Source organism: Melozone crissalis, unplaced genomic scaffold (genome assembly GCF_028551555.1).
Source record: "Melozone crissalis strain CALT ecotype California unplaced genomic scaffold, PUWL_Pcris_2 ptg000018l_1, whole genome shotgun sequence".
In the NCBI taxonomy this organism is placed as follows: Eukaryota; Metazoa; Chordata; class Aves; order Passeriformes; family Passerellidae; genus Melozone; species Melozone crissalis.
The window spans coordinates 20879313-20904869 of NW_026535796.1; the positions used below are offsets into that span (position 1 = coordinate 20879313).

At 40.4% G+C, this 25557-nt stretch overlaps 1 protein-coding gene across 1 annotated transcript in view; it reads left to right on the forward strand.

Moving 5' to 3' along the window:
- Window positions 1-25259, forward strand: part of STARD9 (StAR related lipid transfer domain containing 9) — a 99239-nt gene extending 73980 nt beyond the window's left edge. The window contains exons 24-34 of the mRNA XM_054275033.1: window positions 763-11892; window positions 12685-12882; window positions 14035-14218; window positions 14733-14879; window positions 15521-15626; window positions 19531-19673; window positions 19913-19977; window positions 20068-20273; window positions 20676-20755; window positions 21141-21299; window positions 22382-25259. Coding sequence (XP_054131008.1) covers window positions 763-11892; window positions 12685-12882; window positions 14035-14218; window positions 14733-14879; window positions 15521-15626; window positions 19531-19673; window positions 19913-19977; window positions 20068-20273; window positions 20676-20755; window positions 21141-21299; window positions 22382-22483 — 12520 coding nt within the window. The 3' untranslated portion in view covers window positions 22484-25259. The remainder of the gene's footprint in view (window positions 1-762; window positions 11893-12684; window positions 12883-14034; window positions 14219-14732; window positions 14880-15520; window positions 15627-19530; window positions 19674-19912; window positions 19978-20067; window positions 20274-20675; window positions 20756-21140; window positions 21300-22381) is intronic.
- Window positions 25260-25557: the final 298 nt, after the last annotated feature.

Sequence of the window (25557 nt, forward strand, 5' to 3'; positions counted from 1 at the left end):
CCCCAAATCTGCAATATCAGTTAGCCCACTATATTGTACATCACGCTGGAGCTGTTTGTCCTTTTCCTTTGGGTCTGTACAGTATATTCCCTCCTTATCTGTCTGATGTGGTCTTTCTCACTTTTTTACATTTCTCTCTCAAGCCTTTCTGCACTTTATACCTCTTTGAGAAGGCTTTTTAGAAGTGGCTTAGCTTTTGATGTTGCCTTGTTCAGACTGTTGGTAAATACTAATTACTGCACAATTTTATCTTATCATCAAACTCTTCTTCAGAATATTGGTATCTTTGGGGTGATTATGGAAAGGACTTTTATACTGGTCAGCCTTTCTCAAGCTGAATAAACATCTCCATGCAAAGCTAAAATGTTGGGATGCTACAGTGTCCATCACAGCATGGTCCTTAGCTATTTCCACAGCAGGAAATAGCTAAACTCTGCTCAGTGGATTTCTGTGACTTAGAACTATCTTTTATTTTTAATTAACATTTACAGCTACTTGAGTCTACAGAGATTCAATATGAAGCTATACCTCGAAGCATTGAGCTATTTCTTTGTGTGCAGGGCATCTTTCCAGATAGCAAGGGGATTTTATAATTAGTCACAGAATTTTATTTTTTATTCCCTGCTAGAATTGAATTTTGAGAGGCATTAAGATTGTTGCTTCATGAATTGTTATTCTTATTTGCAAGACATTACTGTGATGAAAATGTCAACTACATTATTCAAGCGAGGATTGAACTTGATTTCTTCTTTATTTCCACAGCTGTTTTTCAAAGAGGGAGTCTGTCTCCAAGATATCTACCTCACCAAATATTGATCAATACTGTAAAGGTAGTAGAACAGAGAGGCTGTCACCTGTAGAATACCTTTACAAAAGTGATAAAGACATTTCTGGGAGCAATGACCTTAATGATGGAAAGGGGATCTCCTTTTCAGTCCAGAGGCAGCTAACTGAAAAACAAAAAACATCTTCAATTGAAAATAAAAAAGGAGGAGAGAAGTACTCTAATGATTCAGCTATCATGGCTTATATCAATAAAAATTATAAAAAAATTGAAAAGTTGGATGACAGTCCAGGGCAAGGTGGATCTCAAAACCAGACCTCTAAAGGTTCCTCTCCAGATCTTTTTAAGGAGAAAGATGAGCCTAAAACCTTTATTACAGGGAGAAGAATGACAAAATCAAAGGTGCTAGGAGATTTAAGTCAGCCTGCCAGCAGCAATGTAGCACAAAATAAACCTCAGGTATCCAATGAAAAGATTAGAATGGATATCAATGGAAAAGGCCATAGGTCTTCTCCAGAAAACTTTCCTAAACAAATGAAGAAAACAGTGTATGGAAACGCACCATCAGTGCATCTAAACCAAACAGTCAAGAACTGGAGGAGAGAGGCAAATTCAGCCTTGCCAAGTCATGAGAAATCATCAGCAGAAGAGAAAGAATTTCTGATGGCAGCGACATCAGTAGGAAATCTCACTAAGATGAACTCACAGACACCACTCTCTTATGTTGAAAAAAAGTGGCACAGTGCTGAGATGCTAAGTGCTGGAGTGCCCAAGACAGCCACAGATATGCTGGAGAACTGGCAAGAGGATGATGAAAATGAGATTTCTGATACTGACAGTTCCTATTCTGTCGATTCACTCTCCTGTGCTTATGCAAAAGCTGTCCCAGAGAAACTGAAACTGGAAGATTTTGACAGAAATAAATGTCTTGCCAACCCAGAAGATTCTGAGAGTGATGACAGTCAAATGTCGCAAGACTCTCTGATAGAAAAGGAAAATAAAGCCGAAAAGCAAAATACAGGCCAATTTCACAAGTTAAAGGCCCATCATGAGCCAGCTAAGCTTTACAGAAGCAGAACTGAGAACCATATTTCATCTTTGGTGACATCATATGCATCTCGTAGGAGACTGGGAAAGGCTGAAAGAAGCTTTTCTCTGGATAGCTTAGCTGATGGAGAAGAGATGCCAGCAGAAGATCTGGTAGAAGAATCCAAATCTGACTCATCTGATGAAATGCCAGCAGAGATTTTCTGGAAGTTACAAACTCCTAAATTACCAGCTATGCAGATTGAGGAAAGCCATGAATCCAAGACCTGCAACAGAGATACAGAAGGGGCAAATTATGATCAGAAGCTGAACAGTTCCTTTTATTTGAACACCAAGCCACAGACTGCTTCCAGTAATGCTTGCAAACAGTTGCTGAAGGGAACAAAAGTCTCCTTTGTAGAGCAAGAAAGGTCTCCTGAAAGAAGGCTGCATTATACAAGTGGTAATCCTTTGCTTAATAATGATGCCTGGTCTTCCTGTGACTCAAAGGTTGACATCAGCAGCCCCAGAATAACAGCATCTTCTTCCCATGAAAATTTGGAATTTCGAGATGCTCATCTGTGCTCTTCGAGCAAACCAGAACTTTGGCTAAAGAAAGATGATCTAAAGCAGTCAGCTGCTGAGGTTTCTTTTGTGTCTGGCTCTATGCAGATTCACAGCATTACTCACAGTCCACATCATGTAATCCAAATAAATTCAGTTTTCTCCTCTGACGCATTGGAAGTACCTTTACCTGAAACAACAACTGCAAGCAGGACTTCTGAGAGTGGATCATTAAATAAGATTTTAAAGGGATGGACAAACTCTAATGAAAATTCTTCCTTGGAATCTGCAAATGTAAAGTCCTCATTTGCTAGCTCAGTAGGACCAAGTTCCTCTTTTGTTCCTACTTCAGCAGAGCATGATTATTCTGAACATTCAAGGTCACACCATCCTGAACAAGAACAACTGGGTGAATTGTCTACTTGCAGGTCGGCTACTGAATGTGCACGAACCTTCAGCTGTTTGGAAAGCACCTCCACTGCAGGCTGCTTGTCACTGCTATCTAAGAAAGAGGAGAATTCTGTCACCATGTTGCCTGTGCAAATTGTGGAGCAGATGAATGGCTGTGTAGATACAGGTTTAGAAGATGGCTTATTCCAAACTTTTTCAAAAGATGAGCTTGACAATGACTACAATAACTTGATGTCGGAGTCAAGTGTGGCAGATTCAGGCAGTAGAAATGCACCTGTCAGTGAACCTGCTGCTGAGTGTTCTATGGGACTTGCTCATAATATGACCTCAACACAGACATCTGCAGTAAAACACATCCAGTTTGGAAACTGTGGGCATCTTTTTCCAGTACAAAAAATACCAACATGTTGTGATGAAGGTTTCTTCCTCAGTGACTTAACAAACAAGAGCTGCTCTCTAGTGAGCAGTTACAAGCTTCAGATGCTGGCTGGACAAGGAGCAGAGTCAGCTGATACAGAAGAACCCCCCAGGTCTGGGGAGAGTAATCTGGAAACCATGCAAGAAACAGATCATGAGCAAATACCTGCAGAAGTAACTGCAGAGACAGATTTTTCCTCACAGAAGATAACATATCAATGTCACCCTTCAGTTGTTGCTGCCAGCACAAGCTATGACCAGTCTGCAACACCAATAGAGATGTCTCAAAAAGAGACAATCTGTATGGAAATAAGCACAGATAGCTTGGCAGACATTGTGCCAGAGGTGCCATCATTCAGAGATCATGATGAATACATATCAAAGGATGAAGACTTGTCTTCACTAAATCATTATGAATTCAAACATAAACCTGATTCAAAGGATTATTCCCCTGAATGTGCCCTAGCAGACAGTCAGGTGAGTTGCTTATCCCAGCAAAGTTCAGAAAATTCTACATTATGCACTGATAACATAAGAGAAGAAAGCAGTGAAAGCAAAGAACACAATGTATTGAATTCTCAGGCTGTAGTTCAGAAAGAATTTTCATCCAAATATGAAAACCTAGTGGTAAATGAAGGAAGTTATTTCCTACTGAATGTAAATGGGAAAAACACCAAGTCCTTTCCTGCTGCTATTTGTGAGAATACAAATTATTTTCTCCCAGAATCTAATTCAAGCCTATTTTACAAAATTTCAAAAAAAGCTAATCTTTTTCAAAGTGCATGTGAGACCAAAAATTATGATAAACTATTGGAGCATGTCACAATTGTGAAAGGAAATTGTGATGCTACATCTAATCTTACCGTGGAAGTTGGTGTCACAAAAAGTTGTTCTGATGTACATTCTGGCTGCCTCTGCCCAACATGCTCCTCAAAGTCAACAGGACAGAAAAACACTACACACAAGACAACTGACATTTCTGCAGAATTTGGTGCCTCTGTTCTCTCGGAAACAGAAACACAGAACAAATCTTTACTTGAATCTAGAGGGGAGGAAGAAGCATTTTTTGAAAGCGATTGCCCAGTGGACTTTCATGCTGAGTACAATGCAAATTCAGAGTTGGGAAAGGTTTTTGAATGCAACACAAATGCATCAGCTGCCATTTCTCAAGAGGAGAGTTCTTGCAGAAATAAAGAATACAAAGTTTTCAGAGACGTAGAAATGGATACAGAAGAAGCCATGGCTCCTTATCAGAATACAGGGACAGCCACAGATGAGAAAATAACAAAATCAATTAATAATGCAAGCAACTTAGAAAAAAGTGCATTGGAAATTAAATCCAGACACACTGAAAGTTTACCTGACAGACCAGCAGCCCAAGTCCAAAGTATAACTGAAGAGAGTAAAAAGGATTTTAAAGACATTGGTTTAACTCAGAACCCAAAGAAATCTACTGATATCACAGCTTGTAAAGTTCACTGTGAGTTTAATACAAATCTGTGCCTGACACATGAAGAGGTGCACAAAGATGAACTGCAGGAAGCCGGCACAGGGGCAGAACACACTCAGGAATCAAAAGCGCTTGTGCATTCTGGCAGCCAACCTGAAACAAGCAGCTTTTGCAAAAAAGAAATAAGTGAGAAAACAGAAATAGGTATTTATTCAACAGAGCTTTCTGTTGCTCCCAAAACCACTCCTTCATCTGTGTGTTCCCACACAACAGATGTTATTCAGAATACTTTGGGATTCCTTGATACTTGCAAAGGGCTTTTACAGATGAATGGAACAACAGAGAATGTAGCTGAAACAGTACTAATCCCAAGGAGGCAAGGAAATATTTCAGCAAAACTTGAAAATGAAGGACAAATAAATTCTAACAATATAATTGAGCTTTGTGTACCAAACTGTTCGCCCCAGGAAGACAAGGTTAATGAATGTGAAGTGACTGGGAGTGAAGAACAAATTACCATGGCAAACGCTGAGGAGCTGGTTACTATGGGGCAAAAAGAGCTATGCACAGATGGAAATGTTTACTTTAATGAACAGTCTCCAACTCTGCGTCAAGTGTACTGTGACAGAGGTGACACAGAAGAAATTTTGGATCAATTTAAGATCCCTGAAAGGTACCTGATGGCTTCTGAAGTAGAATCAAATATACTCTTAGGGGATGATTCAAGATACCAAGACCCTACTGAAATGAGTGAGGATGGTGATTCAGTGGACTCCGCTACAGTGATAGGAAATGTAGTTGATGCATATGAATATTCAGTTAAAGATAGTGCTGATATTGACCAATACAGAACTAAACAAAAATTTACAAGTCTTGACAGACATACGTGTATGAGTTTCTCTGTGGGATCTCCTGACCATGGCACTTCAGAAAACTTGAACGACGATATTGTTAGAAAAAGTTTTGACATTTGTGAATTGGATCAAGTAGGCTCCAGAGCTGAAGAGGAGACAGTGCAATTGATGAAGCTAGTAGAAATGGCCAAAGCAGACAGAAAAAAGCAGATATATGTAGCAAACACAGAGGAGGTAGAACTGATCTTTTTACAAAACCTGGATGAACTCTTCCCTGAAAACAAAGGCAGTTACCAAATGACACATGATGACAGCAGATTAAATGAAATATTAAGAGAAAGCCAGTGGGTGTCTACCAGCTTTTCTGGAAATAATGAAGACATTAGCAAGCAACAAAATCCACCAGCATCACAGAAGTGTATAGAAAAAACCCAAGACCTTCAAGAATCCCCATGCCAGTCTGTAAATCAGCCTTTATATCTTGGAGGAAGTGATGATTTCCATCTTGTTCAAGATGTTCCCACTGCACTGAGAGGATGTACAAAACCATCTAACAGCAGTCTTGGAACTGGAGGTGTTCTGCCTTACTACGAAACGTTAATGGAGAGTGAGATCAGTGTTGGTATGTCTGTTGCAGCCAACAAAATGGGAGAAACAAACAAACATCTTCCAGCTAAAACACCAAGTAAGAGTGTACCTCTTCTGCAAACCAGCACCATGCAGCAGAGGCAGGAGGAAGAGTCCTTTGTATGTAAAAATGGACCTGATAATGCCATATCTGCACAACCTGTCAATGAGAGCAGCTTTTTCACTCCCTACAGTGCAGGTGGCCTTGAGTGTGGAATTGTTGTACTTCAGCAAAGGGCCAAAGGAAGCTCATTTTTCTTGGAAAAATTAGATTCTTCTGAAGATATCATACAGGATATTAATAATGTTTGTGAAGAACATGGTATGGACTTAATGGTTAATGAATTATTAAAAGACTGTCCTAATTCCATACAAGATACAGCTCAAGAGGTAAAGGATACCATTGTGCCTGATTCACTAATGTTGGATACTTCAAATCTGCTGTCTTCCTCAGAAAAAGAAGTGATGGAAGATGTAGGGGTGGGAAAACCCCACTCTTTACTAGAAAGCTCCACCCCAAAAATATTTCAGGATATTAATACAACTCAGATAGTACATCACTTGGGGGCTTCATCAGTGCATGATGAGAAGACATTTTCAAGTGCAAGCTATCCAACAGCAAACAGTAAATGTGAAAATGCCAAGTTTCCCAGTGTAGCGGGTTATCAGCACGAGCCCACAGAAAACCAGGAACATGAAGCTTCTGAAGAGTGCTGTGTAGACCAATCAGTCAATGCTCTTTCTGAGAAGTCTTCAGCCCTTTCAGAAGGCCTGAACAAGTCTCCAAAGAAACATCCACATTATAGTAAAGACTGTCTAAATTATAATAGGAACTTGGACACTTTTGAATGTTCTCCTGGTCTTCTGAATTGTCCAGCATCATCTGCAGATAGTTTAATTGCCAGCAGTGGAGACAAAGGTATAAATAATAATGTTCTCTCTGAAGAAACAAAGTACTTTGAAAGTGAATCAACAGATTTGAATGTATCTGTAACTTTTCCTGGTGTTTCTCAAAAAGGAGACGAAAAGGAAAATAACTCCGCAGTTGCAGAGACCACATATGCTCAGAGTAATAAACTCCCCGGAAAAGTTGTGGAAACAGAGAAAAAGGAGGAAATTGTTCAGGGTTATTGCCAGAACTGTGGTGACATAAAAGAAGATAAAATTCATGAGTTCTCAGAACACTGCAGTAACACTAACAGAGTGACTGTACCAGAATCGGCTCTGCTCACTTTCCAGAGCCAAGGACAGACTGGCTGTAATGAATCAAAGTCTCTGCCATCACACTCTGCAGAAGAAACTCCCCCTGAGGCACCATTTCAAAGCTCCAAGAACTTCAGTGCTTTTACCACATCTTCTTTACTTGGGGACTCAAAATCTCTAGTATTTAATCAGCTTGAGGACTCATTTCAGGACAGCTGTTCAACTGAGAAAGTGTCCTGCAATTCTGCAGATGTGTGCTCTGTAAAAGGAGATTTTCCCCTATCATTAGCAAGAGTCAATTACCCAGCCTTAACAGCATTTTCAGAATTTCCTTCAACTGCAGATATAGGTCTTGATGAAACTAGCACATATGATACTTCACATTCAAATATATTGAAACAGTCTCCATTTGGTGTTTTGCAAATACAAGACACGCAGTCAGATAAAGCTGTGGTATTTGATGAGCCAATATGTGCTTCGGGAAGTATCTTACTTTCTCTTGCAAAAGAAAACAGGCATTTTCCAGTCTCAGACATAGACTGTACTTCATATGAAAATTCTGCTATAGATGGGGAACCTGCATACAGAAGTAATAATAAAAAACCTGGCAGTGATACAGAAATTGATCAGCCTTATTGGGATAAAGTTCCACCACAAGAAGCTTGCAACAAACACATAGAGAAAATACCAAGCGATAATTCTCTTTTACTACCATCAGTACCTTTTTGGGATACTAGCAGGGCAATTCTTACTAAAGAGGGACAAATGAGAAATACACTTAACAGAAGTAAGGAAGAACTGCATTCAAATATTGAGGCTGAACATTTTGCAGTAAAGACAGAGCAGAGAAAAATGTTAAGTAGAGAACCTGCTGAAAAGCAAACTAGTGTATCCTCAGATTCTCCAAATGAATTAACAGGCTCAGAAGTTGCAGTGTTGGAAAATCTGTATCCAAGAGTTGTTCAAGTGGATCCTGAATACACCTGCAATTCATTTGGTCAAGCATATCCCACATATGGAAGCCCTGATCCCAGGCAACCATATCACACTGCCTTGGGTTTTGAAAGAAACCCTGGAGATCTGCAAGTTAACTGTCAGTATGTGCCTGCAGGTGAACACATAGAACAGGTGCCAGACAGAACAAATGCAGATGGTAGAAAAGAGATTTTACTTTGCAAAAATAATACATGTTCAAGCATTGATAGCACTGATGCTGATGCTGAGGCAAACACTTGTTCAACAATGGGAGATGCTACAATGAGGAATAATACCCTGGAATTAGAAAGACTCAATTTTTCTGTAAAAAATAATGAAATAACCTCCATAAAGTTTTTGCCAGAAAACCATGATTTAACTCTTCAAGAATCCAAATTGGTGCAACTCAGGAGCAAAAGATCATATTCTACCACACGGAGTACAAAGGGCTGTAAACAGAGTGAACTGAGACCTTATTTACGAAGTCACAGAGTATCAGCTCCAGCTATTGCTGTTTTCTCTGACACAGAATGTACTTTGGAAGCTTCATCTAAGGCAGATCCTTTGTTGTATTCTGCATCTAAATCACTGCAAGATTTGAATATGAGTGTAGAGCCTCCGTCACCAACTGAAGATGATCTTTATGGAATTGAAAGATTTTCAAAGCAGGAATCGAAGAACTTATTACAAGTTAAATCTAAACCAAGATTTCAGCCAAAAATGGTGCAAATGGAAAAGCTTGCAAACTGTGATTCCAAAGGCTTACAAAATTTAGCAGCAAGAAGCAAAAGTAGCCAGTCTTTGAAAGATTGTACTAGTCAATCTCCACCATCCTTACTGCCCACAGCTCGCAGTTCTGTGTGTGCAGAAGCAAATGTCCATTCAAGGAGCAATTCTGTAGCTCAGTGTAGTGAAGGGGAAGGAGAAGAAGCTGGATACCAGCCAGAAACTGATTTATTTTTGCAAAATAATAAAGATGCAATGCATTTTAGATCAAGTGATATCAACCCATACATTCACCCATGGCAACAAGATGGAGCCTGCAAGATTGGCTGGAAACAGTATGCTTTTGGAAGTGCAAGTGATGTCTCTTGCAATCAAATTCCTTTGAATATGGAAAATCGTAAAGTTATGAGATGTTCCAGTGTAGACAATGGATTGAACTCTCAAAATTCTCCTTTTCGTTCTCATCTAAGTTCATATGCTACAGCAAAAGTTTTGTCAAGCACTTTGAGTAGCATTGAAGGTCTTCAAGAATGGGACAGTGCCAGACAGGACTTCAAATCAGCATACTCAAGTGACAGTACCAAACAGTACAGCAACATATCCAGTGAAACATTGGAGACTAACTCAGAAAACAACACTGCTGAACTTGAGAATCCTTCCACACAACCTGGTAACTCTTCAATGCAGGTTGATGAAATTGTACTATTGTATCCTTCAGAGTCTGAAAAACCTTCCAATAAACCTCCAGGGATTACATGTGAGCAAGGAACACAAACTGCAACTACAGGAAGGTATAAAAGGCAGAGAAGACATCAGAGAAGCTATACAGATGTTTCTGCAAAAAAGGAGGAAACAAACAGAGATTTATTTTATCAACCTTCATCTTGGACAAGCATGCAAAACCTGTCCATGCATCTGTCACAGCTACTTCAGAACACTTCTGAGTTGTTGGGAAACCTTTCCCAACAGAGTATTATAGACAGTGAGCAGAATGCCAAAATCAACCAAAAAAGAACTGAAGGTGCTGTTAGGTCTGATAGCTGTACTCAGACTACAGCAGATGTCGGCACTCAGACTGAGATTTTGGAAAAACCTCAAAGCAAACATGAAGAAAAACAAGTAGAGGCAAAAATGGGAAAGGAATTGAGGGCAGCTCAGGCACTAAATGTTGATTGGAAAAAAATTGGTGCAGATACAGTAGGAGAGATTCCCAAAAGGAAAGAGGAAACACTCACTGTTGAAGAAAGTACACAAGAACAAACAGGGATGAAATGCCTGGGCAATTCTGACTTCCATGACAGTCTTGACAGCATTTTGGAAGACTCCTTTATGCATCTGCCTTCTTTACCCAAAGCTTCCACCCCTATCTTACATTTTCAAAAAACATCACTAAATGCACAGCAGAATGTTGCTTTTGCTAGCACCAGAGTTTCACCTCTCACACCATCTTTGCCAAGTTCAGGGCAAGATGGTTCTTCATGCACTGTAGTTAGCAGCCCTACTAATAGCACCTCTCAATCTCCAATGTCTTACACTCAGGATAAAAGAAGTGTCAATGAAACAGAGACTCCAGCTGAAAGAAAATTTTGGTACAAAAATACCCTGCTAGTCGACAGGGCCTCTTCCCCTATTCTTACTCTTAGTGCTAGTCCCAGCAGCCAGACTGCTTTTAGCAAGTCTGTCTGCCCTACTAAGGAACCTCTTGGGTATTCCAGTGTGGCTTCAAGTCCCCTTCACACCAAGAGAAAGCTGAGGGCAGGTCCACAGCTCAGCATGCAACATCATGTGGACAATTTTTCACAGACAGAAACAGACAGTGAATCAAGCATCTCTAGAGAACACAAGAGCATAAGAAAGAAATCTGGAACTTTCTCTGATAAGAAAGCAGGCAAACACTTTTTAGGGCAGGATGGTTCAAAAGACTTGGAACAGCAACATAGACTGAGGGTTGACACCCACACTACCATTTGTGCAGAGCGGCTGTATCACTCCAGCAGTATGCTGGAGGTGTCAGGCTGCAGTGAAGTGGTAACAGGTGATGTCAGAGACCAGGGCTCAGTGGCACATTCCCTTCATTGTATGTATGTTACAAGGGGTGGAAGAGCTCCTCCAGGTGGAATCTGGCACGAAAAGTACTCTGGGAATTCTGATACTGCTTTGATTCACAACTACCCTTGTCCAAAAGCTGACTTACTTTTTAATCAAAAAATTAGTGCCACTTGTTCAAGTAAGACAAATGCTGGCACAGCCTCAGAACCTCTGGTAGAAGCATCTTCTGTACAATTTCATGATTTCTTCTGGAAGAGTGAGGAAAGCTGCCCTCCTCCACTTTCTGATGTGAGCGACGCGCAGACGTCCTTCCAAGATCACAGTACAGAATCGGTCACTGGGAGTGAATGTGACACTGAAATCCCTCTCAGCAAGAACTCTGCTTCTGCCAAGCCCTGCAGGCCTCGGAGCTACAGCCTCCGTGACTTACCCATACACAACAAATTCAGCAACTGGTGTGGTGTAAAGAGCAGCGCTCCTCCTTTTCTCCTCGGCTTGAGTGGCAGTGTGACCGATTTAAGGGGTCAGGCAGACAAGAAGCCTGGAAGCACACAATCAACAGAAGTGGAAGGGAATTACCAGTCTTGTGACAGCAGGAGCAGAGAGATCAGGAGACTTCAGAGAGAGCGTGCCCAGATCATGTCCAGCATCCACCTGGATCTGCATCAGCATCCCCTCACAGTGGAACTGACTGAAGCAAAGCTCAATTACGGCATTGGGGAAACAGATGCCCTGCTGAAGGTCCTTCAGAGAGGAGCTGCAGATGAGCCAGGGACAATTCCAGTGAAGCAGCAACTTTATGAAAGGTAAATTACTTTATGTACTGTTGTTTAAAGTATTTTTAATACACTTCATGCAGCTTAAATAGCATTTAATAATGAGCCAATCACTCAGTCACACTGAATGTGAAGAGATATACTATCAAGCTTATTTTAAAAACTGTTAAGCAATGCATTTAGGACAACATTTTGGGGTTACTCCAAGAACACAAGGAAAAGTGATTTGGTGCAATTCAAATCTAATGTTACCTCACTCTTGAAATTTCTAGCAGCCACAAGAGTTATCCTGTGTACCTGGTGATGTGGGAATATATTTAATTGATTTATTGCGATGTAAAAATGATTGATACATCATATTTATGGAAATATCCCGTTCATGCTTCTGCGAATAAATGCTGCTGTTTGAATAAACAAAAATAATTTTAACCTCCCCATAAATATACAAAATAATTTTTTTAAAAAACAAGATTGATTCTTGTGATTGTAGAACATTTTAAAAAAACAACTTGATTCTTGTGATTGTAGAACATTTGGGAAAATGTTGCAACAAAAATTTTGAAGCAGCTACATCAGTCTTCATTCACAATTTTCCTCTCAGTTGTTACCAGCAGTAATCACAAGCCTCTCTTGCATTTCCTGCTGTCAGAAAAGCAGTGGCATTTTAGAATTTCTACATCATCTCTCAGCATGTAGACAAAGAGGTATTAGATTCCTAGAAAATTTTACATTAAAAATCTACCTAATACTTAAGTGCTTAAAAAAATCAGAAAATGTAACTTTGCAGGGTGATTTGTCACTCTAATCACGTTTCTCTAACAGACACATGAGAACTATTGAAACTCTGAGGAAGGAAAGAGTAAAAAGGCTCCAAAGATACCAAAGAAGCCGAAGCCTGAGCCCCCTGAAGCATTTGAGTCTGTCCCAGACTCTGGATGCAAGTCAGAGGGATCCAGATCTCCCCAGCAGACGCCGAGAATATCTGCAACAGCTGAGAAGAGATGTGGTGGAAAATACCAGGTGAGGCATTGGAAACCTCCCTTTAGTCCTGCTGCTCATGAACAGTGTTCACAAGGGGTGCACATTAATGGTTCCTGCTGACATCCGAGACTTCAGGGGCAGAATTCTTCTCAGTGTGGGTGCATTCACCTTTGGGCTAGAAAATGCTTTCAGGAAAAACACATGCCTGATTTTGGAAAACATTCATTAAAATATTGGATCTAGTTTTATTTCAGTCCATAACAAGTGTCTAATTTATTATATGTGTATGATGGATGGGGACAGCCAAGTATTCTCTCTGGACTGATTAGAGACCAATCTTGCTGTGATTTAATACTAAATTGGTATTCTTCAATTTAGTACTTCTGCTAAAATCAGTGCTGCTTCCCCTTCCCCTCCAACTGGAGGTAGGAAAGGTAAAGATCATGGGTTGAGATAAGAACAATTTACTGGAAACACCAATGCGATAAAAAAAGAGCAGTAACAGCAACAGCATTAATAACAAAATATATGAGAAAAGAAATTACTCAAACTGAAGTAATTTCAGCCCCCTGGCAATAGACAATATGGGATGGCTCCCTCTGCCACATCTCAGCTGGAAGGAACCCCTTCTGCCAGAAGAGTGCCTTTCCCCTACCACAGCAATGATGTGAGGTGGTACAGAATAACCTCTGTGTCCTGGCCATGCCTCCTCCCAGCAAAATTAGCCCTGGCAGGAACCAGAACACTCCTTCACTAACTTAGAAGCCACAGAGTTCAGTTTAATTTTAAATATCAGAAAAACTCTGCAACACTTCACTTTTTAAAATTTCGGTTTCTCGCTTCCCACAATATTCCCTAAATGTTTTGCTTCCCTTGTGGTCAGGAGACAGTTATTTTCCCAACACAATAATCTTGTAGGTGAAATGCCAAAGCCATAACCTTATATCATATGGAGACCTGGTTAGGAAACCACTGTAGTAATCTCACTAGTAATTGGACTTGCAATCTGAGTAATTTTCCAAGGCTTATGTCTACTTGGCCTTTAGGGAGCAAAGAAAAGCTTTTGGGAGGCTAATGTGGTGGGGTTTAATTGCTTTTCTGGCAGGTTTTTCTGTTCTGAATTGAAATATGATTTTCTCATGGTATTTCAAGTAATTATGTGTGTTTCCCATTACTTGTCCATTCTTACAGAGTTCAAGAACCAAAAAGAAGAAGCATTCAGCACCCTTCAGACATTGAACTGCTGCTCCGAGACTATCAGAGGGCACGAGAGGAAACCAAAACTGAAATTGCAAGAGCTAGGGACAAACTGAGGGAAAGAGCAGAGCAAGAAAAAAGGCGGATACGGGAACAAATACTTTCTCAGTTACAGAAGGTGAGCATTATATTGAAAGTATACATAGTTTTGAAGTTCTCAGGATTTTCTTAGTATGCAATTTTTACTTGGTCTTCTAGCATTGAGTAATTGCACTGGTAAAGTAAAATCTTCAGTCTTTAACAACTGTATTTGATCAGCAAGTTAAGTCAGGGGCTTGAGAAGTAGACCAAGAGCCACAAATGGAACTGAAAAGATATCTTTCTATAGACCTTCTTCCTCTTAAAAGCATCCTAGCATTATTTGATAGTCTGAACTCTTATATGTGAAGAAAACAGCAAAAGCTGCATTTTCCCAGACTGCCAAGTTCTACAGGATCATTCACTCTATGGTTTATATGATCCTAGGCTTTCAAACAAACCTGCTTATTTAATGCTTTCTGTATCGCAAGTTTGTGTCAACACTTCTTGGAAGAAATTGGATTTCTTTAGATTCCTCTTTCAACTTTCAGTGCTGGAGTGTTTTGGGGCTGTTTTGTTTTGTTTTGTTTGCAATACAGTGATTCCTATTACAGGAAGAAGCAAGACTGAAGACTCTTGCAAGTACGAGCACTTTATGTACAGACTCCAGCCTCAGCCTGTCCTCTGGCCCAACATCTGGTTATAACAGCAGTAATACTGCCACATACACCGCAAGTAACTTCAGCAGCCAGGAAGGGCAGGTGAGAAACCACTGCTGGGTGAGACTGATGTCCCCTGGTGCTTCAAGCACAGAGCTATAGTGTAGGAACAGAGATGGTTTTCGACATTATTTGAATTCTGTCACAGCTATGAAGCAGGACAAGTTTGCAGTAGCAGTACATAGAGGGGTGACGTGGGGTGAGGGAGCACTTTGTAATTAAATTGCAAAGGTCAGTGACACTTATTTTGCGGGGAGTTTTATTTGTAATTCATGGATGAAAAAATCAGATTGTTACTACTGCCTATGTAACTGTCAGAAATCTGTCAAATGTTTTAGAAATAGCAGGCCTTTTCTTGTGATAAATCTGATGGCATCTGATATTCTGAGTGACTCCCTCAGTGATACATGCATTGACTTGAGTTTCCATGTGTGAAAATGGACTTTCCTGAAGTCACTTTTGCAGTATGCAGCCATGCTAGTTCCTTACACTTGTTTTGCTAAATTTCCCAAGTTAAAGTATCATTTCATAACGAGGGGAAAGGCAAAGGGGTTACCTCACGATAAAGAGAAGCTTCCAGCCTTGTAAGGCAGATTTGCTACTAATATTCCACTGTCTATGTAACACAAATTATTTTTCCCACTTCAAATGAACATTCTCACTTCTGCACTTTCTTAAATCAGGTTTCTTCTGGAAATACATTGGTTACAAGGGATACACGAGGTCGCTCAGCTGTTAGAAATTGTCAGCTTTATACATTAGAGCAATTGCATAAGGATTCAACATTTGGTAAGTAAAACATACATTTGCTTCTTTTGAGTTTTGCATTCCAGAGCCTAATGAGATTTGTCATTTATGCAAATCAATTTGAATCTGGATATTGCAAGGACGTCCCTACCTTTATATTAATTCAGAAAAATATCACCAACCACTAGCCAGATCTTGCTTAGAATTTCTTTAAATATTAAATGGTGACTTGCTTCCTCTGAAGCTGGTCTTTTGATGTGGTAACATCAAAGTACAGCTTTTTCAGATAATATGAGGATAATATTTTGAATGAAGGAAGGAAGCAAAGGGTGTGGGGCCTGAATCTGTAATGAGTATAGAATTGTAAAAGCAAATTCTTATTTTTAGCCTCAAGAGTTCAGCTGTCTATTTTTCCTTATTTTATTTTCTTACATGTGGCAATAACTGTTAAAACTGACAGATATAACTAACTGTAGTGTAATTACCTGTAGGATTTCTCGGTTGTTTAGATGGTCTGGGGAAAAGCTTAAAGATGGCCTTGGGCCCCCGGGTTCGAAAGGACGAGAGGAAACTTCAGATTTGTTCTTGGTCTTGGTGTTTATTAATTGTTTATCTAAAAGATTTTCTCTTGGCCTGACAGAGTTCTGCTCAGCAGTCAGCCATGGGCACACACTAAAGCCCCTGGGGCGGTCACCTATCTTTATACCCGGAGTTACGTATACAATATTTATCATTTTTCTCTAATACTCTTTACCCTTATTAACTAGTGTTCCCCTAGTAAGGTCCAATCTCGGAGTGCCAACATCACCACAGAAGATGGAGGCTTAGAGGAAGAAGAAGAAGGAGAAGGGCACGCCCTAATCCCTCCATCTTGCCTCTCTAGACCCCCCTGTACAGGGATCTTAAACCCTGTATCTCACACTCCAATTAACTTGTCCCTTCACCATTCACCTCAGTGAAATCCTCCCGTCCTCATACTGATGTCATCTCCCATGTGGGATCAAAGTCCAGCCACCAGACATTTCTGGCAGCATTCCAGGACTCCCGAGCCCCCCAGGGGGGGTCTTGTTCACCCTGCACCCCAGTTCTGAGAGACTGAGATCCCACATCTCCCCCTTCTGTTTGCACCAAAAGATCTTTTTCGCCATCTGATTCATTGCATGTTTTAAACATGCAAATATGCATGGGACAACAAGTATGAGGACTAGGAGAACTATTAAAACATAAAATTCTATTTTTAAGATTCTTCTCTAAATGGGAGAGATGTCAAAGAATTCTGCTAATTGATCGATTTATGATCTTGTGATCTCACTAAGCTTATTTATGCTGTCTTTTATATTTTTGATATTTTTATGAATTGACTTTGAATGATCTGAGAGATTCATGCAGCACATCTCTTCGAACTCTTTACACTTATGTCTATGAGCGAGCAATAGATAATCGATTGCTGCTCTATTTTGAAGAGTTGCTTGTCTCACACTACTGACGTCTTTTAACATGTCATCTAATGTGACAGACACAGACTGCGTATGTTTGTTCAACTAACAACTTATGCGGTCGATCTGAGTTAAGGCCACTCTCGATGCTGTTTGAGGTGAGAAGATTGCTGTAGCAATACTCGTTTTCTTGTCTCAAGAAAACATTTCATCATTGCAATTTGCTGCATATTGCTGTATTGATCTTTTTTTTCTGTGCCTTCTTTCTCTTAACATGTTCAAATTAGGCGATAGCATTGAAATTTCTCTAATGCTGCATGGACTTCTCGTGGCATTAGCAGGAATGCCGTGCTAAATTCTGTCTCCGCAAATTAAGAACAGACTCTGCGGCAATTGCACTGGAACTTGGATCGATCTTTTGGTAGTTCTCTTTGTATATTTACACTAAGCTGAGGCATTTTTATAAAATTCATGAGTGGGAGTTAAATCAATAGTTTTTACTTTTGTGACTTTCGGAGCTTCAAACTGCATGCAGAGTCTCATTGTCATGGACTCAAAAATCTCTAATTTTTGAGGTTCTGTAGAAGCTACAGGAAGCAGGTGTGTCTAAGCACACTACTCTTTTATAGGATTTTTAATGATTTGCGAAATGTTAATTGCAGAGTGCTCTGGAACTGGCTATTGGTCTACTGGTAATCTAACTATGCCTGCTGAAAACGGTTTACTTGGTCTTGAATGTGTCAGGTAGATGCTGTCTAAATTCGCTGCCCGAGCTAAAGCCTCCCATACATTTTGCTTTGGTTGACTAACAGGTAAATTTCTCCTACTGCTTACTGCAATGAATGAAAGAACGATGCACATAAGCATCATGAAACTCATTACTTCGCTTTTGTGTGAAAACTTTCTAGAGTCTTTGGTTTCTTTTTTATTTCTCTTCTGGGTTGTTTTTCGCAGTTTGAGTCTCGACTTCTGTCTGAGTACTCGTTTTTTTGTTTTTTGGATCAGCATTCTCGTGTTCTCGCGTTCGGAATGGCTTCACGTGCTGCGCCGACACTTACTTCAGACTTCGATCTGTGGAGATACAAGCGAAACCTTTTCTCTAAGTGATTAGTCTGAAAGGACTTTCTATTTGTCCGGTCTCTGGGTTCTTGATCAAAACTAAAGGATTTTCTCTTAGCTTTGCCTGTGTGTTGTTTAGAAAATGTCTCACGATCGGTGGATCAGGTTCTGAGGATGAGCTATTTAGGAAATTCAGCACATACAATGCTTTATTTAATTTCATGTGAGCTGTTGCTTCTGGCTCACCCCTTCTCTGTCTGTCTAGAAGGGATTTTAGGGTGTGATGTGTTCTCTCAATGATTGCTTGACTTGTGGGTGAATGCGGAATACTAAACGTGTGTCTGACACTTCATCTTTTCAGGAATCTGTCAAGCACTTTGTCTGTGTATGTTGGACTATTATCTGTTTTTATTTCTTGAGGCACACCTAATGCTGCAAATGCTTGCAGAAAGTGTCGGCAAGCATGGTCTGCTGTTTCTCCAGCATGTGCTGAAGCAAAGACTGCACTTGAGAATGTATTTACAGAAACGTGAACATTTTTGAGCTTCTCAAAAGATGGGTATTTTATGACATCAGCTTGCTACAACTGAAGACTTTGCAGCTCCTGCGGATTGATGGCCCCGGTAGAAGAAGGTGGCTGCACAAGCTGACAGTCTGGATAAGCACTAATGATCTCTCTCGCATCTGTAGCACTGTCTTCCTTGGGGGTTGTTCTCTTCTTGCATTGCTGCGAGAATTTTGTTGATGTTTTCGTCTTGTTGATGGAGTAATTTCTCGAACATCTTCTCCAATGTCTTGTCTTCTGATTGCTCTTCTGAGCGTCTCTTTAGCTGTTTTTCTCATTTTTCTTTTAATTCATTTTTTACAATCGCTGCGACGTGCTGAGGCGTCTTCACTTTGCTGCATGCCTCCACTATTTTTGCTAAGGATGGCTGTCTTGGCATGGTGTTAATTACTCGTTGACAATTTGGGTTGGCATTGCTGAAAGCTAAATTCTCTAAGAGAGGCTTCTTCACTTCTTCTGTTGTCACTTGTCGATCTACGGCTTGCGTGAGTCGGTCGATGAATGACATGAATGGCTTTGTGGGACCTTGCCTGATGCAAGAGAATGGGACATCTGGAGCTCTTGTCGGCGTAATTTGCATGATTGCTAATCGCGCTGCTTCTTTGATGTCGCTTAACACTCTCTGTGGAAGCCGCGCTGCTTGTTCTCTTGGATTGTCATTTGGAGGATCTTCTGCTAATTGCCCTTCTGTGAGGTTCGCATTCGGCTCACCTTGGTATCTGTTCTGCAACTCAGCAAGATATTTTCTCTACTTTTTTTCTTAGACAAGACTCTGTGTGTCAGTGAGGTTCCAGTGGAGAGTTTAAGTCCCTACAATTTAAGAAGAGAGTTGGGGTTACATTTTAATTTTTTTATTACCTCTCTGGCTTTTTTTTTTTTCCTGCAGAAGCCAGCAGAATTCAGCCACCTCTTCCTTCAAGTGGCACCAGCTGTAGGTTCACTCATGGATTAACTATTTCTGTCAACTCCTCTTCAACAAAAGGATACCAAGATTTATCCAAACATATCTTGGCTAATGCTATCACTGAGGTAAGTAAAAACAGAGTTTTCACTTATTTCTTCTGGAAGTTGTAGCAAAAATGGGTGGGACAAGTCTTGTCCTACATCACAAACAGTTACCTATTTGTCAGGTACAGACACACACACTGAACAATTTTGAAGGATGGGTGAAAGTGAGCCAGGCTGCAGCCATGGGGTGCAGAAGAGAGCATGGGGTGTTAGCTGGAATGTTTGAGTGAAGCTGGTGTCATTTGTCATTGTTTTCTAAGGTAATGGCAGCATGCTCTCAGAACCTGAGGAACCTCTACACATGCCAAGCAGCAGCTGGGTGGAAGTAAGTTTATGGCAGGTCTGTGTCAGGGGAGGCCTTTTTCTCTGCACCTGGCCCTCTTGAGGGCAAATACCTTTTGTTTGCCTTTGACAGATATCAGTGTACAGAAAAAGAGGTGCAGGTGTACTACAAAGCCTTCCCTTCAGCAACAAGGCATGGATTTCTGGGAGCAGGAGTGATAGAAAGGCCTCTTCCCTTTGTGTGGGGACTGGTGAGAGATCCTGTCAAGAGGCATCTCTATGACAGCTCTATCAATACGGCTCAAATACACAAGAAGGTAACCAGCCACATCCACCTGGGTGAGTATCCTCACATGTAGCACATGGCAACCACCAGCACCATCCTGGCTGGATGTAGGCAGCCAGGAAGAAAGTTAAAGGCTTCTTCTTCCATTTCTTCAGGTGTAAATAAACAATTTCATTATTTAATATGGGAGCTTCAGCTCTGCAAGACTTTTCCAAAGCTGATATTAAACACATCCTGCTGTGAAGTGCAGGTAGAGACAGTGGTTTGAAAGTAAAGATAAACCTGAAGTAGCTTGAAAAGGCATTTTGAAATGTATTATATCATATAAACTAGAGCTCTGCTCTCAGGCAGCAATTCAAAATAAAATATGTATCTCCATGTAAGGTGTGGGGAAAATTGTGACAAGTTGAAGTCATCAAAGTCTAATTCCCCTTCCTTATTTTTTTTTCCCCCAGTATATATAGTGACTGATACCTCCCTGTGTTACCTAAAGCAGCCCCGGGATTTCTGCTGCATTACTGCAGAAGCCAAAGAGGTAAAGTGAACATTCTGTCTGCAACACAGAGGAGTTGTTCTGATATCCTGGTTAAAGGAAAAAGGAGAGAAAGAAGTCAATCTTCATATCTGCAGGAGTGCCAGTGTAGCAGGAAGGAAAGACATGCCAGCATCACACAAATGAATTATGTGTAAAACCCTCTTGCGAATGACAATTGCCAACCAAGGCCCATCAGAGAGTAACACAAGTGTCACACAGTATATTCTGGTTGCAAACACACAGGATTTTGACAAAAGCATTTAATAGATAAAAGAGTAGTAATTTTTCATGTTAAGTAAGCAAGGTGAGAAATATGCCTCGTGGCAAACAAAGAAAACATTGCTATATTATTCAAATTGTCATCTTTACACCTTGTCATGTGCAGGAGAACTTGTCTGTCCTGGCTTTTCAGTCTGTCTATGATGCATCCATGCCACAGCCTTGTAAAGAAGCAGTGAGAGGGGAGATTTTGCCAAGTGCTTGGATACTGGAACCTGACATAGTGAATGGAAGAGAGATCACCAGAGTTATTTACATGGCACAGGTAAGGATTTTTCTTTATGTCCAACTTTGAATGCAAAAAGCTCTTACACAGCAGAACACTTAAGAGCTGGTAAGCAACAAAAAACACAATCATCATGTTATGCTCCATGAACCTTATGAAGTGACCACAAAGTCACCTCTTTCACACTTCTCCATGCAGAGACTCTTACTAGGATTGTGTTTAAGAGCACATTCCCAAGCTTTTACAGCATTCAACACTGCTTCCTTGGATATCAAGCTCTTCTGTAAAGGTTTATTAGCAATTTTAGTATATGCTGTGCTCATGTGGAGAGCCAATATGGGGAGTCTTGTTTGCATTTTCACCATGCTGTGGACACAGGAAGTCCACCTTAGGTTATACTATTTTCAAAATCCCTGAAAATATTTGGTGCATTTTTCTAACCAAAGTCTTTAATTCTTCACACTTAATAGACACAAAAGAGAAGTCAAGATTAGGATTCCAGTTTAAAATAAGAAAATTATAATCTTATCATCTATTTTTTGGACTTATTTGAAAAGTAGGCTCACTTCGAGGCAGGGGTACTAAGTATTTAAAAATGTCCAGAAGAGCATGTTTTAGTGTATAAAATTTATTTAAATGCTTATGTAGCAATAAATTCCATTAGTCCTTTAAACTCACCTATTTAAAACTTAAGAAACATTTTTTAAAATATCATTAATTACCACATGGATTTTATAATGCATAGGTGAAATTTATATATGCATTTAAAAGTTTTATATGCATTTTATGCATATATGCAGATACATTGCCCTTTGGTGTATGCACACACATTTTCAGCAACACTGTGTGTTTCAAAACCTAGTAAACTTTAATCCAAACTCAAACTCAAAAGCAATGTGGGTAATACCTGCTAGAAGCAACATGGAATAGCAAAGTTTTGAAAGTCTGTGGAGCGTTGGGAAGAAAAAGATACAAACCACACAGCAATAATGGCATTTGGCTGTTAACTATTTTTGTGCCCAACGCATCCTCATTAAATCAGAGCTGTTCCAGACTGGAGAAGTGTTCTGCTTAAAGCAGGCACAGACTCCACGCTGCAGCCTTTCCTCTAATCCCTGCAGGTGGACCTTGGTGCCCCGGCCATCCCCGCCAGGCTCCTGAGCTCTGCGGCGAAGCGGCAGCCCCTGGTGATCGCTCAGCTGGCTCATCTGCTCACTGCTTAGTGCTGCTGCACCTGCGGGCACTGAAGAGCTCCTGACAGCTCACAGGGACACACGGGTGTCAGAAAGTGCCACGGAAAATGCTGCCTCCTGAGGCAGCCACCACCAAGCCTCACTTCAGGAGCCTGGTTGCTACTGCTGGACTCTATGGAAGTGCAGTTAGAGAAAAGGATCATTTGTTTTAGCCAACACCACTTATAAGAAATGCAGCAAGTTTAGTGGGGAACATCTTCTCCTGCAAACAGCAGTGGAAAACCTCCATGGAAGAGAAGAAAGGTGTACTGCTCTATAAAGAGCAGAGGAAGACACCTTGCTTTACAATAGCCAGAATCATACAGCATATTACTTAACTCCTGTTTCCAAGCAGCTTCAGAGATCAACTTCTTTAAGTAAGTTTAGCCTGGAAGCAGTATCTGTATGGCTTGAGACCTTTTACAAGCTCTTAAGCAGAGCTGCAAAGCCACTTTCTAATGATAAGTACCAAATGCAGAATTCCTGACTGTGTCGCTAAATCATTTATCTTAGCTGGCTGCCTGCTCCCTTCCCTTTGAAGAGGGAAGTCAAAGCAGCACAATATGCACTAGTCATCCTACACCCTGGATAGATTTTTCATGAATTTTCTGACTGCTTGCAGCCAGTGTAAGGTGTTTCAGATTGCCACTACACTATGCAGCATCAGTAGACACCATCATACCTCAGGACACATTTTTACTGTACTGCAGAATCAGGTGCTTTGAAACAAAGAAACCAAACTGTTCTACACAGTGACACTGTCACAGATAGGTTAGTACTCAGTAATCAGCTTGTTCCTAGAATTTAAGTCCTGCAAGTAAGAGTAGCTCCAACACTTTTCCATAATGGCTTTTCCCATCAGCCCTTCTACACTTGCACCCAAATGCATTAGAATCTGAAAATATAGCCTGGTCACACTTTGTTCATAATGTGACCAGCTGTCTCACTGTAGCAAATACAGACTCTTCCCATTCAATTACCTCATGGGACTTCTGTGGCACTTAGTCCAACAATGCTGCTGTCAGGCTTTACATGTTTGTTCAACACAATCCCTAGCTGGTTCACATGTTCCTAAATTTAAGCAAAACCACAACCACCTCAAATATCCAAATACCTTCATTTAATTCTTCAGCACAACAGTAAAGAATCACTTTAGATATATCTAAGCAATAAAAGCTGCTGTGTTATGCTTTCTTTAGCTCAAAAAGCCCACATTGGTCAAGAAGGTCTTGCACTTTGAATTTGTCAAGTGAGAAATGTGTACTCAAGCATTCACCCCACTGCAGCCAGTGCCTGCTACTTTCACACCATTACTTTCAATATAAGATGAGTTTTCCCAGCACATGGTGAAGTTAGCTGCACTTCCCACCTTTGAGTTCAAGAGCCAAGATCTACTTTTACTCTGTTTTTGCACAGGTGTAATTTTGGCTCTCAGCTTCTATGTTACTTCCTGTTACTAATATAGTGAGTTTTAAATGAAAAGACCATAGCTATTTTGAATTGATACTTAAAAATATAGCAGTTTTGATACATACCTGCCCAAGGCTTCCTCCTCTAGCTAGATCAGGGAGGGTGACAAAAGTTTTCACTTACAAATTTGCTTTGTTTCTTCTTTGGCTAGTCATGGCTATAATCTTAACACCAATATATTAGTGTTCTTTTTTTGGTGAGGTGCAGCCTTTTGCTAAAAGCCTGAGTCACAGCATGGTTCACTTTGAGCATCACACATCTTACAGCCCCTCAAGGAAGAATGGGTAAGCTGTCACAGTTTTCTGCAACTGAGAAAAATGTCAGATTTCCAGATTTGTAATGTGTCAATGTCCTCCCTTCAGTGGAAACCCAGAAGGAAGAGCAGACAAGGCAGAACAGTAAAGCCCCAGGAAAAATGAGCAGAACCAGCAGCTTGGGATATTGGCTGTCTCCCCAGTGCTGCTCCTGTAGCTTTCCAGAGGAGATAGGGAAGGTCTTCACACAACCCACAACAGATTTGCTCAGCTTTTTTTCCCTTTTATATTGGACATGGCACTAGTGATAAAGCAGGTTTTGTAGGAAAAACATCTAGGGGGACTCCTGTTGATCAATGATGCCAGTGCCTATGAAGGATAGTGTCTTATTGTACAGTGCATCAGATGTTTATTTTTATATATACTTAAATTTTTTTTTCTACATTTACAAATTAAGTTATTTATATATGCTTGGTTTGAAGCGTTTTTATATGCTATCAAAGCTAAGTTTTATTTTTATCAGTATTGTAACTTTTTTTTAATACAGTCTTCAATTGATACTAAAAAGCCTATTTATATGAATGTTTTCTTTTGCAAATACAACATTTCTTGGTACTTGCTAATGTATGGCATCGGTTTGTTTGGAAGAAAGAAACAAAGGCCCAGCAGATATCAAATCTGTTTCTCTACAACAGGCAAAAACCAATTTCCTGTAAGTTACTGCTGAGCAGCAGATGATCAAACCAATTATATTGTATCACCTAGGGTTGCATCTCTGCTCCTAAATCAAGGTTGCTATTTTCATATCCACAATAAATGGTATTTTCTACACAAGAAAATGTGCCCCACCTTATTTTGCTCCAGCTAAGATACCCATCTATGGAACTATGCTGGATAGAAAATCAACACAAAGGCAAGTTTGTGATAACAGATGTAGGTCTCCTACTTACCTGCTGAGGAATGAGCATGGAATATGAACTTTTGCCACAGGAATCAAGAAGCAGGTCACTGCTTAAATTGGGGTTCTGTGACAGTGCTTTCTCCAAGCAAAGGGGGTTTTGTTTGGTTATTAAAAAAAAAAAAAAAAAAAAAAAGTGAAGCTTCTTCCTGGGTCCTGTCCCGTTACACAACTCCCCAGAGCAGCACATTCAGAAGGAAGCTAATATAACACCATTTTTCCTAATTCTCTTTTGAGACCTTTGAGTTTGCAATAGGAAAGACTGGCAGAAGAAAGGCCACACCCTCAGAGCTGGCTTTCAGTGAGCTCCTGCTCTCCTGCCTGCAGCACCTCTGGCACCAGCAGCAGTGCCCAGAACAGAGGGACAGTGCCCGAGGGACTCA